Here is a 12,980-nt window from a genome sequence, read left to right on the forward strand (position 1 = left end):
GATGGGTATGTTAATTAGCTTGATAGTGGTGAATATCTCACATGTTTACATATATCAAGTCATCAAGCTGTACATTTTTAATAGGTACAATTTTAAATTCTCAATTATACCTCAATAAAACTGGGGTGGGGGAGAATTAGATGACAATAGCCTTTCAGACAAAGAACTGAATTTACAACTATATGCCTTCTCTAAAAAACCAGAAGAAGAAGAAAAATTAATCAGAAAGATCTTGTATACAAGAAGGGACTGAGAACAAGAAAATAGTAAACATCTAGGCAAAGCTAAATGGCACCAGTTCTATTAAATGATAATAATGGCCATATTGAGAAAAAAAAACTGGAACTGAATTAGTGGACAATAAATATGGCATGAAAGACAGGATGAGGGTGATTACCTTCAAGCTTGGCTATCTGTTAAAAGTTTAAGAGTAGCCACTAAAATGAGAGTTAAACTTCCTAAATCAATTGAAAAAGAAAGCAGAATTTTTTTTAAAAAAATCTAAATAAAAGTTAAGCAAGACACGAATAGTCCTGACCTTGAGGAGTTCAGAGCCTCCTCAAGAGGACTCTGAGTACAAGGAACAAGCAAATAAGGACATAATTCTACTGATAACATTTTAAATGTGTAAGGTCAAGTGTTGATGAGAACATGGGAACTATGGGGAAGTAGGTTGTGACAGTCACAGCTCACGTGCGTATAAGTTGTTCCAGTTGCTTCGGAGGGTCACTTGCCATTTCATGCCTGGAATCCTCTCACTGCCTGGCCCCAAAGCCATTCACCCACTTGCAGGTGTCTGAAGGGGACATACTCAGGCATTATGTGAATATCAAAGCCCTTGAAACAAGCTAAATACCCGTGAACAAAGAATGGCCAAAACTGTAGTTTAGCTATAACATAGAATATTTCTCCACAGTGAAAAGGAAGACAGGATAGATCTACCATGGTGTAATATTAAGTATCTAATATCAAATACTCACCCTATACACACACACACACACACACACACCCCATACCATATACCAAGCAGCACTCTCCCAGGCCCAGGACAGGACCCTAGCACTTCATAGCTGTGCAATAAATGTGGACTGAACTGAACTGAGTTTGGGGAAGTACCACAGAGAGGAATCAAAAGAAACAGATTATGAGCCAGGAGGAGCCTCCAGCAGCAAGAGCAAGACGGAAGAAAGTCCCTGGCTGGCGCTCCAAGGACGCTTCATCCCCAAGTGAAGGGGCAGAAGCAGAGGAGAAACCCACAGACCCAAGCACATCTGGTGCCCAGGTGCTTATACTCCCCCCAAGCCCACACCCGAGGTGATCTGGAGTTGGGGACGAGTCCCAGGCTGGCTGAGGCTGGGAGGAGAAGGCTGGAAGAGGCCCAGGCAGCAAGCCCCAGCCTTGCCTCCTCCCTGCACTATCAGCCCTTGTCTTCCTGTTTGACCAAACTTGTCAAGTGTGTTTTTGAAAGCCCCTATCTTTGGGAAGACTTATGGGGAATGAAGGGGTCCAAATCTCTCAGCGGGCCACAGTGACCACCCAGCCCACGGCTCTGCACCTCTGCTCTGAGCTCCCAGAGGCTGGAAGGTCTGCAGTACTTGGACCACAGTTCCTACCAGGCTTCTCTCCCAAGGGAAGCCTGCAGAGTTATATAAATCAGGCATGTGAGTGCGAGCGTGTGTGTGAGTCTGTGCATGGGTGTTCATGCACACTTTAACTTGGTTGCTACCCAACCGCATAGAAAATTATCCCGCATTATGTGCTGGGCACTCTTTTGGACAGTGGAGATGAATCAGCTCCTTTCCATGTTCCAGTACTGACTACTGGTCATGACTTTTCCCTCACTGTTCTATACATTCTATGGAACTTTATTATATCCATACACATAACAGACTGTTTCTCATTGCTAAGCTTTTACTCAGAGCTCTTTCTCCTGCCTGGAACTCCTTTCGTCTCTTCCCTGGTTAGCATTTACCTGTCTTTCAGGTTTGGCTTCTGGGAGGTTTTCTTTGTCACCCCTCCATGCCTAGCTGGACTAGGTGTCTGTCTTTAGGATTTCCATCATGCCCTGGATTATGTCTACTGTGAAACTTACAGCAATACTAAAATCTACATTTATGCAGCACTTTCTATGTTCCAGGAGTGGTACTAAACAGTCAACATGTATTAACATTTTTACTCTCCATAACATCCTTATCAAATGAGATAGCTTCTAGTTACCTTCCTGAGTCATTCTCTCTCCTTCTTTACTAACTTAACTCTAATTCTGTTGAGAATATGAATGTGCCAAGCTTAATAATCAGTTAATAATCACCAGTCCCATCACTTCATGGCAAATAGATGGGGAAACAATGGGAACAGTGACGGACTTTATTTTCTTGGGCTCCAAAATCACTGCAGATGGTGACTGCAGCCATGGAATTAAAAGACACTTGCTCCTTGGAAGAAAAGCTATGACAAACCTAGACAGCATATTCAAAATCAGAGACATTACTTGACAACAAAGGTCCATCTAGTCAAAGCTATGATTTTTCCAGTAATTATGTATGGATGTGAGAGTTAGACCATAAATAAAGCTAAGCATCGAAGAATTGATGCTTTTGAACTGTGGTGTTGGAGAAGACTCTTGAGAGTCTCTTGGACTGCAAGGAGATCAAACCAGTCAATCCTAAAGGAAATGAGTCCTGAATATTCATTGGAAGGACTGATGATGAAGCTGAAGCTCCAATAATTTGGCCTGATTGGAAGAACTGACTCATTGGAAAGGACCCTGATGCTGGGAAAGACTCAAGGTAGGAGGAGAAGGGGATGACAGAGGATGAGATAGTTGGATGGAATCACTGACTTGATGGACATGAGTTTGAGCAAGCTCCAGGAGTTGGTGATGGACAGGGAAGCCTGGCATGCTGGAGTCCATGGGACCTCAAAGAGTCGGACATGACTGAGCAACTGAACTGAATAGCTTAATAATAACATTTCATATTCATAACTCTGCAATTAAATTCTGACAATGAGATGCAGGTAGAAGTTGTTGGGGGAAAATTAAGGGACTATCCTTTAAAGGGTGGCTGATGCAGCTGGAAAGTACATGTTGCCCTTCCTCTTTCATCGTCCTTGCAGCCTGGAATGTTAACATGATGGCTTGAACCACCACAGTCATCTTGAAACCATGAGACAAACACTCTAAAAAAGGTGAAAGAGAAAAAGTGGACTTTCACCTTTGATACAACCAAGTGAACTCTTATTGGACCCAGTGATAATCCAACAACCATTAATTTTGGAAAAAATAAAAAATATTAATACAACTATCTAAGGATACTGGAGAGTGACCAAAAGCAAGCAGGTTCCAGAGAGAGTTGGCATGTGGAAGAAAAGATGGCGTACAAGTCATTCCCCATCTTTATGGCTTTTAGCTTGAAGACAGTTCAGTGTCAACTTGAACAGACACTGAGCCATGTCTGAGCTGTGATGAGCCATGAACACCATGTGGTGTGACCAAATTTCTTAAGAAAAATGCATAGTTTTCTCACTTAAAGAACCAGAAGATAAAGTTCAGGAAGACTTTAGCTGCTGCAAAGTGAAAGGGGAATCTCCTTTCTAAGGAGAGATCTGAAGACAAGGAGCCCTGAATTCTATACATAAATTCTGTCAAACCATGGGCCACTGCTGACCCATGCACTCATGGAGCAGGATCAAAACTGCCTAGTTGAGGATAAAAGAACTCAGTGAGATTTGTGTTGCTGCCCCAGAAAAAGAGTTTGCAGTTTGAATCCAACCCAATTAATGACCAGCTTAAAAAAAAAAAATCAACATTCTCCATAAGAATATAACAAAATCCAGTGCCTCCACAATATTATACTCACAGGGTGTAGGATACAATTAAAAATATATTACTTAACATATGAAAAACAGGAAAGTGTGATCAATTCTCAAGAGAAAACACAAATAATGGAGATGTGTATGTTGGGATGACACATACAGACAAGGATTTTAAAGCAACTATTATAATTAGCATCAAGGATGTAAAAAGTATATGCTAGTAATGAATGAAGATGGGAACAGAAATTTGCACTGTTGCCTCTGGGCTGAGTGCCTCTGGAGACAGTGGGAGACCTGAGCGAGTTGGGATTGAGAGAAGACAAAGGCAGAAAGACAGGGGAAAGAAGAAGAAAAGGAAGGAAAAGGAAAAAGGAGAGGTGAGGAGTAGAGAGAGCAAAGTGGAGAGAAAAGTGCAAGGACAGCAAGTACATCAGTTGCAGTGGCTGGAGAATAGTGTCGTGGGAAGGGATGGCCAGTCCTCCACAGGTCTCCTGACCCCTGTGACCTGAGAGTTACCCCTCATCAGGATGCCTCTGTCCTCATCCTGTCACCCTGTACCACGCTCAGGAGCATTGCTTACTCTGTGACCCTCCAGCTCCACCTTCCTCTAATATTGCTACATCCAGGCAGGAACATTCCAATACTCATCCAAGTGCAGGGAGAGGAACAGGGAAACAGAGGCAGATTCTCCTATGAACTACGAGAGCCACAGGACAGGACTCATTCTGTACATCAGCAAAGCTCCTTCTCATCCTTGCTTCCAGCTCCCATCTATGAGGCGGGCACCATCAAGCCTGAACTCATGTAGACTTGCTCCCAGGAGGGCTCTATCTGGACATCTGGATCACCAGCCAGCACCACCCAGCCATGCCTTCATTGTGAAGTGCAACAAGACCACAGTATTGACAGTGGTCTTGGGGTTCTGGGAGGACTCTGGGTATACTCAGAGAAATGAAGAACTTCAAGGTATGTTTTCTCCAAGTGCAGTCATAGCTCTTTGTTCACTGGCAGTAGCAAACAGAACAAACATAAGCATCAGCACCTAAGCCATATTTGTATCCCCTTCTTCCAGGCAACTTCACAGCTGATTTCTGTCCCTCATAATGGTTCCAGAGGGTTGCCAGAACAGAGGGGTTCCCTCTCACTTTACATAGGTGAAAACAGGCCCTCAGAAGTTAAGAGGTGAATGTCAGTTTGCACAGTGATGTATAAAACATAGCAGATGTAGGTCTACAACCTAATAGTCCTGTGCCCCAGCCTGAGCTCTGATCCCACTAACCAGAGAGGTAGGCACCTTCCCTCCATCCCACTACCCCACACTCCTACTACTGCATGCTCATTTCCAGTCAGCTATGAGCTCTTAGGGCTTCCCTGGTGGCTCAGTGGCAAAGAATCTGCCAACGCAGAAGATGCAGTTTCCATGCCTGGGTCGGGAAGATCCCCTGGAGAAGAAAATGGCAATCAACTCCAGTATTTTTGCCAAGGAAATCCCATGGACAGAGGAGCCTGGTGGGCTACAGTCTATGGGTCACAAAAAGAGTCAGACATGACTTATCAACTAAATTACACCAACAACATGAGCTCTTGGAAGGTAAAGACTGTGTCCCTTCACTGCTGTCTCCAGCAGCCAGCATGGAGCAGACTGAAACTTTGGAAGAATGATATAAAAGCTGAAATCAGCCTTGGAAAGAAAAGATTAAACTACAGTGAAAGGTGGACATTTTCCAGTAGTCACTCGTTCTCTCCAAACGAGCATTTGACTGCAACCCACTCCAGCACTGGAGACCACCAGCATGAACACAACACATGACATCTTTAGGCAAAGGAAATTGAAACCAACTCATTCAGTTGGCTACTTTAAAATAAAAAAAAAAAAATCCCTCTAAAAACAGGCAGGCAAAGCAATTGGCTCAGAACCTGGGGAGCTGGAATGCATTTAGGGGCACTGAAATTGTCCGACCGGAACCTACACATCCAGAGACCCCACCTCATTTCCCAGGCCCTGACAAGCTGATTGAGCTGTGACAGGAAGAGTAACTGGCAGGTGATTGCAGACTATCCAGTGTCAGCTCATTGTTCCGGGAGGAAGCTGTCAGGACCAGACCTCCCGGGAGTGCCTGGGGCCTCTGGTTCTTATTTTTCCCTTTGTAGGTGGGAAGATGCTAGAGGTGGCAGTGAGGCAGCCACCACCCTTTCTCCCACCCAACTGGACACTCCCAGTCAGATGTCATCAGGCGAGGGTCTCCACACTCCCAACTCCCAGAGACATCAGATAAGGGGAAGCAGGGTGACCTATGCTGTTTTCCCTTGGTGTTCCCTTAAAAAAAAAAAGTGGTGTGCTATTTTATTGTGGTAAGAACAAAACCACCCTCTTAAAATTTTAAGTGCACAATACAATACTGCATTGTTAACTATAGGTACAATGTTGTATAGCAGACCTTTAGAACTTGTTTATCTTGCTTAACAGAAAAATTTATGACTGTTGATTGGTAACTCATTTCTCCTTCCTCAAGCCCTGCCAATCTCCATTCCACTCTTTGATTTAAGTGGAATCATGCAGCATTTGTCATTCTGTGACTGGCTTATTTCACTTTGCATAATGTCCTCAAGGTTCACCTATGTTGTTGCACATTGCAGGATTTCCTTTTTTGAGGCTGAATAATATTACATTGCATGTGTATACCATATTTTCTTTATTGATTTACCTGTAAATGGACATTTAGACTGTTTTCACATCTTGGCTATTGTGAATAGTGCTGTGGCAAACACAAAAGTGCTAATATCTTGTCATGATCCTGATTTTAACTCTTTTGGATAAATACCAGAAGTGGGATTACTTGTTCTATTTTTAAAATATTAAGGAACCTCCATACTATATCCCATAGTGGCTGCACTGTTTTGCACTTCCAGTAACAGTATGCAAGTGTTCCAATTTCTCCACATCCTCACCAGTACTCAAATTTCAAACATCCGTCCGATCATAGAAAAGGCAAGAGTTCCAGAAAAAATCTACTTCTGCTTTACTGACTACACCAAATACTTTGACTGTGTGGATCACAACAAAGTGTGGAAAATTCTTAAAGAGATGGAATACCAGACCACCTTACCTGCCGAGAAATCTGTATGCAGGTCAAGAAGCAACAGTTAGAACCAGACATGCAACAATGGCCTGGTTCCAAATTGGAAAAGGAGTACATCAAGGCTGTATATTGTCACCCTGCTTATTCAACTTATATGCAGAGCATATCATGTAAAATGCCAGGCTGGATGAAGCACAAGCTGCAATCAAGATTGCTGGGAGAAATATCAATAACCTCAGATATGCAAATGACACCATCTTTATGGCAGAAAGTGAAGAAGAATTGAAGAGCCTCTTTGTGAAAGTGAAAAAGCTGGCTTAAAACTCAACATTCAAAATACAAAAATCATGGCATCTGGTCCCATAACCTCATGACAATTAGATGGGGAAACAATGGAAACAGTGACAGACTTTATTTTGGGGGGCTCTGAAATCACTGCAGATGGTGACTGCAGCCATGAAATCAAAAGACACTTGCTCCTTGGAAGAAAAGCTATGACCAACCTAGACAGCATATTAGAAAGCAGAGACATTACTTTGCCAACAAAGGTCCATCTAGTCAAAGCTATGGTTTTTCCAGTAGTCATGTATGGATATGAGAGGTTGGACCATAAAGAAAGCTATGCACCGAAGAATTGACACTTCTTAACTGTGATATTGAAGAAGACTCTTGAGAGTCCCTTGGACTGCAAGGAGATAAACCAGTCAATCCTAAAGGAAATCAGTCCTGAATATTCATTGGAAGGACTGATGCTGAAGCTGAAGCTCCAATACTTTGGCCATCTGATGGGAAGAACTGACTCACTGGAAAAGACCCTGATGCTGGGAAAGATTGAAGACAGGAGGAGAAGGGGATGACAGAGGATGAGATGGTTGGATGGCATCACCAATTCAATGGACGTGAGTTTGAGCAAGCTCTGGGAGTTGTTGATGGACAGGGAAGCCTGGCGTGCTGCAGTCCATGGGGTCCCAAAGAGTCAGACACAACTGAGCGACTGAACTGAACTCACCAATACCTTTTGTCTTTTTTTTAATATATATAATAGCCATCCAATTATATATATTTAATATATATAATAGCCATCCTGAAGGTGTGAAGTGACATCTCATTGTGGGTTTGATTTACATTTCCCTGATTAGTGATGTTGAGCATCTTTTCATATACCTGTTGCCTATTTGTATGTCTTTCATATATAGCAAGGATACCCACTCTCACCACTTCTTTTTTTTTTAGAGCTTAAAGATCAAATATTTATTTTCACTTCAATATTAAAACATTCTAGGTTCACAAAGTTTTCATGTATTTTTTAAACATTTCTCATTCTTTCTAAAAAATTTTTACTGGAGTAGTTGATTTACAAGGTTGTGTTAGTTTCACATGCATAGCAAAGTGAATCAATTACCCACTCTCATCACTTCTATTCAGCATAGTACTGGAAGTCCTCACCAGAGAAGTTAGTCAAGAAAAAAAAATAATCCAAGGCTTAAATGTTGGGGGTTTTGGACAAATATGTTTTTTTGTAGTTTTCTATGTCCTATTTAAGAAGCTTGTCCTATTCCAGGGTCATGCAAATCTCTATTTTCTTCTAGAAGCTTTCATTTTATTTTTATTGACTTATAATTGGCATGCAGTATTATATTAGTTTCAGGTGTACAGCACAGTGATTCAATATTTTTATATATTATGAAATGATCTCCACAAATCTAGTTACCATCTCTCACCATGAAAAATTATTACAATATTATTGACTATATTCCCTATGTTGTATATTATATCCCTGTGACTTCCTTATTTATTTTCCAACTGGAAGTTTGTATCTCTTAATCCCCTTCACCTATTTTACCTGTCTGCCTCCTTCTCTCCCCTCTGGCAACAACCCATTTGTTCTCTGTATCTATGAGTCTGTTTCTGTTCTCTTGTTTGTTCATTTGTGGTTTTTCTTTTATTCCACATATAAGCGAAATTGTATGGTATCTGTCTTTCTCTGTCTGACTTATTTTACTGAGTACATGCCCTCTAGGTCCACCTGAAGTGAAGTGAAGTCGCTCAGTCGTGTCCGACTCTTTGCGACCCCATGGACTGTAGCCTACCAGGCTCCTCCGTCCATGGGATTGTCCAGGCAAGAGTACTGGAGTGGGTTGCCATTGCCTTCTCTACTAGGTCCACCTACATTGTCCCAAATGGCAAGATTTCATTCATTTTTATGGTTGAGTAATATTCCATCTTATAATACCATAATTTCTTTATTCACTCATCTAGTGAGAGACACATAGGTTGTTTTCAAAAATCTTTGTAAATAATGCTGCAATGGACATAGCTCTATATATATTTTTTTGAATTAGTGGTTTTGTTTTCCTTGGATAAAGTACCAGAAGTAGAAATGCTAGATTGTATGGTAATTCTATTTTTAATTTTTTGAGAAACCTCCATACTGTTTTCCATGGTGGTTCCATCAATTTACGTTCTCATCAACAGTGCATGAAGGTTCCCTTTTCTCCACATCCTTTCCAACATTTGCTATTTCTTGTCTTTTTTATAACAGCTATCTGACAAGTGATATTGTGATATCTCATTGTGGTTTTGACTTGCACTTCTCTGATGATTAGTGACTTTGAACTTCTTTTCATGTGTCTGTTGGCTATCTATATATCTTCTTTGGAAAAATGTCTCTTTAGGTCCTCTGCTCATTTTTTAATTGGGGTGTTTGGTGTTTTGCTATTGAATTGTATGAGTTCTTAAATATTTTGCATATCCATGCCTTATTGGATATATTGTTTGCAAATACTTCTCCCATTCAGTAGATTGCCTTTTCATTTTGTTTTGTTCACTTTGCTTGCTTTATTGATTAACTTCCCACATTTAGGTCTGTCTTCCTTCTTAATTTTATATGGTGTGATGTGTTTTTTTCTTTTGCTTTTGTTTTAATTTTTGCTTTCTATACAGAGATCCAATTACTTTAGTATCAGTTTTGGCAAACATGATCCTTTCCACTACCAAACTGCAGTGGCACCTTTCTTGTAAATCAAGGAACCACATATTGGGTCTTTCTAGTTTGTTGCATTAGCTAATTTTTCTATCCTTATAACTGAACTGGGCCTGAAGAAGAATCAGGAAAGAACCCCCCCCCTCCACCTCTCCCTTTTCTCCCAGAAGGTCCCTGGGACCTTAGCATTCAGAATGGACTCTGCAAGCCCCATCCACCTACTTCCTCACCTCCCTTCACCCAGAGCAGGACATAGGAGATGGGCAGTGGGATGGGGTAGTATACTACCGAGTGATCTAGAGGTCAAGGAAAGCTGACCTCACAGGGTGCCCCTCCCAGTCCAGACCCAGGGACCTGGGATCATGTCATACTTGACAGAACTTCAAACAATCCTGTTTCAGGGCTCAAGAATTATAAACTAATAAACACTTTAACACCTTCAGATGCTGCAATCTGGGTATCAAGTGTCACAGGAGAGACCAAAGAGGGGGGACAAGGCCTCCTGCCCAGACAAATCAGAGCTCTTTTGTAGACCTTGCCAGTTCAAGGCCACCACTAGTTTCATAGTGAGGAAAGTATGAGTGCTGATCTCAACTCACTCTGAGCCACTGGGAATTACCCTATAGCACTCGCTCTATGTCCAGTAACTTCCAACTATACCCTTTGTTATCTTCATTAAGTCTTGACCTAAAAAGCCTCTCCCTCCAGACACAGTTCAATACAATGCCTGGGCCATGTCGATTCTACCTGGGTGTTACAGAAAAGAGGTTGGTATACAAACTGAACCAAACCAGACAAGCTCCACTATATTTTCAACTGTGAAGCCTGGGGCTGGGAATTATTCTCTCTTATCACCATCCCTTCTCCCAAATCCCAACCCCATAGCTACACTGAACCAATGGTCCCAACTAGTAGCTGACCATCCTCAGCAACTGAGCCCCACTCCTTTACCCAGACATTGGAAAGTGGCCCATCCTTCAAATGTCTGTCTCCCCACAAAGCTTCCCTGATGACTTCAGTGGGGGCAGCAAGCCACTCCCTGAATTCAGGGACCATGCTTTCCTTTCTCATAGTACACACTGTCTTGTAACTATCCTGTTTGTTTTGTTCTGCTTGTGCTTCTTGAGACTAGGGACCAGGTTTTCCTATTCTTGGTAACAACTTCTGCTCCTTGAACCTTTCTTGGAACATTATGGGAAGACTGACAGACTAAGTACTACCTCCTGGATCATTCCTGCCCCCTCACTATGCCTGCAAGGTTCTGTGGGCCGGCACCTTGGATCCCCAGCAACCGTGGGTAGCAAGCTCCTTTGACGGTCAGTGGGAAGCTATTAGTCTAACTCTGAGTGAGGAACACCTTTGCTTGGGAGAAAACTCAAAGAGTGGCTATTTGGATAAGCCTTTGTCTAGGTCTGGCAACTCTGAGGAGCTGGGCCAGAGGAAACTCCCCAGGGGTGTGTGGCGTGGACATCGCATTTGGCACACGGCATGCTACAGGAATCCAGCCAGAAAGGCAGCCTGCCTGCCTGCTCACTGGCTGCTCTCTCCTAAGTCCAGAACATTTGCAGAGTCAGGAGCTTTGGCACAAGGCTGTTCCCACCCTTGCCGGCACGGGTTTATGGATATTAAAAATGTGCTGATGTGAATCACCATGCAAACACGCTTCACTAGAAGCGCTGCGTGCGGGAACACTGGTCCTTTTATCGTCTCCTCCACCTCTGTTGGAAACACTCACCCACGGATGATGCGGAGATTAGTGGGGCGTCAGGCTGCTGCGTGTATTTAGGCCGCCTGTCAGCTCCCATCAGCCACGGCTAGGAAGGCAGAGAGGCTGGGACACACCTCAGGGCCCCTGCCCAGGCCCCTCGGGCAGAGTCTGGGGCAGGAGAGTGGCTTGGGAGTGGAGACGACATTCCTAGTCCAACATTTTCTCAGGTATGTGGGCTGCAGCCATTGACATAGTAACATGGTGGCCAGCACCTCTAAAACACGATCTGCTGGCTTGGCAGAGAGAATCAGTGAAAGTTCAAACCCTTCTTCCTATGAGACAGCCACTCTGACCCTCCCCTCTCTGTGAGGTTGCCAGATACAACATAGTCCCATGAGAAGGGTGGATGATGGGCTAGACAGCCATGCCCTCCAGGAGGCTTCAGTATATGCAGGAAGGTGTCAGATCTGGACACAGACATTCTGAGAATGTCACAGTGGAGTATTTGGTTGCTTAGAGGTCCCCTCTGCGGGGAAATCTGCGAAGGCAACATGGAAGAGGATGTGCTGGAACTGAGTCTTGATCCACAGCTAGGTTTTAAACAAACTGAGACAGGGAGATGGCATTCCAGGTGGCAGGAAAGGCCTGAGCAAATGTGGGGAAGTGGGAGAGCACCGCATCAAGGACCAGGGGCTTTCCCCTCTCTGTGCATCCATTCTCAGTACCACCTCAGCCCCAGGCTGCCAGCCATCATCCCGAGCATCATATCCAAGCCCAGTCATGACCAGAAGCAGAAGAGATTTCTCTTCCTGTGCATCCAGGAGCTGCCCCACAAGGGCCTGGAGCTCCTTATCCGCGCTAGGAAAGGAGGCCCATCTGAAGGAGGAGTCATGGGCAGGGGGAAGGGGCCTGTCTGGACCTATCTCTGACCAGGGTGCTCCTGGACCATGTTGGACCAGGGTGCTCAGGGAAAATCTGGCCCACGCTGACATGCCTTATCTAACGCCTTCCATGTTCATGTTGTGGTCCAGACTCCCCAGGTACCCTGCTGAGGGCAAAGGCTGTGTCTCATCCATTGTTGCTGCTGTTTTAGTCATGAAACTATGTAGTCTGACTCTTTTGTGACCCCATGGACTGTAGCCTGCCTGGCTCCTCTGTCCACAGGATCTCCCAAGCAAGAATATTGGAGCAGGTTGCCATTTCCTTCTCCAGGGGATCTTTCCCACCCAGGGATCGAACCTGCATCTCCTGTATTGGCAGGCATATTCTTTACCACTAAGCCACTAGGGAAGCCATGTCTTATATGTTTATCTGCCCACAATCTAGCGTGCTGTTTGGCTCATAATAGATTCCAAGGACCTCATTTGGAAATCAGGGGGTCATGATGCCCATA

General features: G+C 43.7%; 1 protein-coding gene across 1 annotated transcript in view; it reads right to left on the reverse strand.

Annotated features, from left to right (window-relative positions):
• Positions 1 to 12,663, reverse strand: part of LOC145539560 (uncharacterized) — a 139,730-nt gene extending 127,067 nt beyond the window's left edge. Inside the window, exons 1-4 of the mRNA XM_081573633.1 lie at positions 12,632 to 12,663; positions 12,313 to 12,445; positions 11,615 to 11,693; positions 10,110 to 10,175 (exon numbers count right to left, since the gene is read on the reverse strand). Of these exons, the coding sequence (XP_081429759.1) occupies positions 10,110 to 10,175; positions 11,615 to 11,693; positions 12,313 to 12,445; positions 12,632 to 12,663 (310 nt within the window). The remainder of the gene's footprint in view (positions 1 to 10,109; positions 10,176 to 11,614; positions 11,694 to 12,312; positions 12,446 to 12,631) is intronic.
• Positions 12,664 to 12,980: the final 317 nt, after the last annotated feature.

The sequence above is a fragment of the Giraffa tippelskirchi genome, chromosome 2 (genome assembly GCF_054371585.1).
Source record: "Giraffa tippelskirchi isolate mGirTip1 chromosome 2, T2T-mGirTip1v1.2.pri, whole genome shotgun sequence".
NCBI classification, from domain to species: Eukaryota; Metazoa; Chordata; class Mammalia; order Artiodactyla; family Giraffidae; genus Giraffa; species Giraffa tippelskirchi.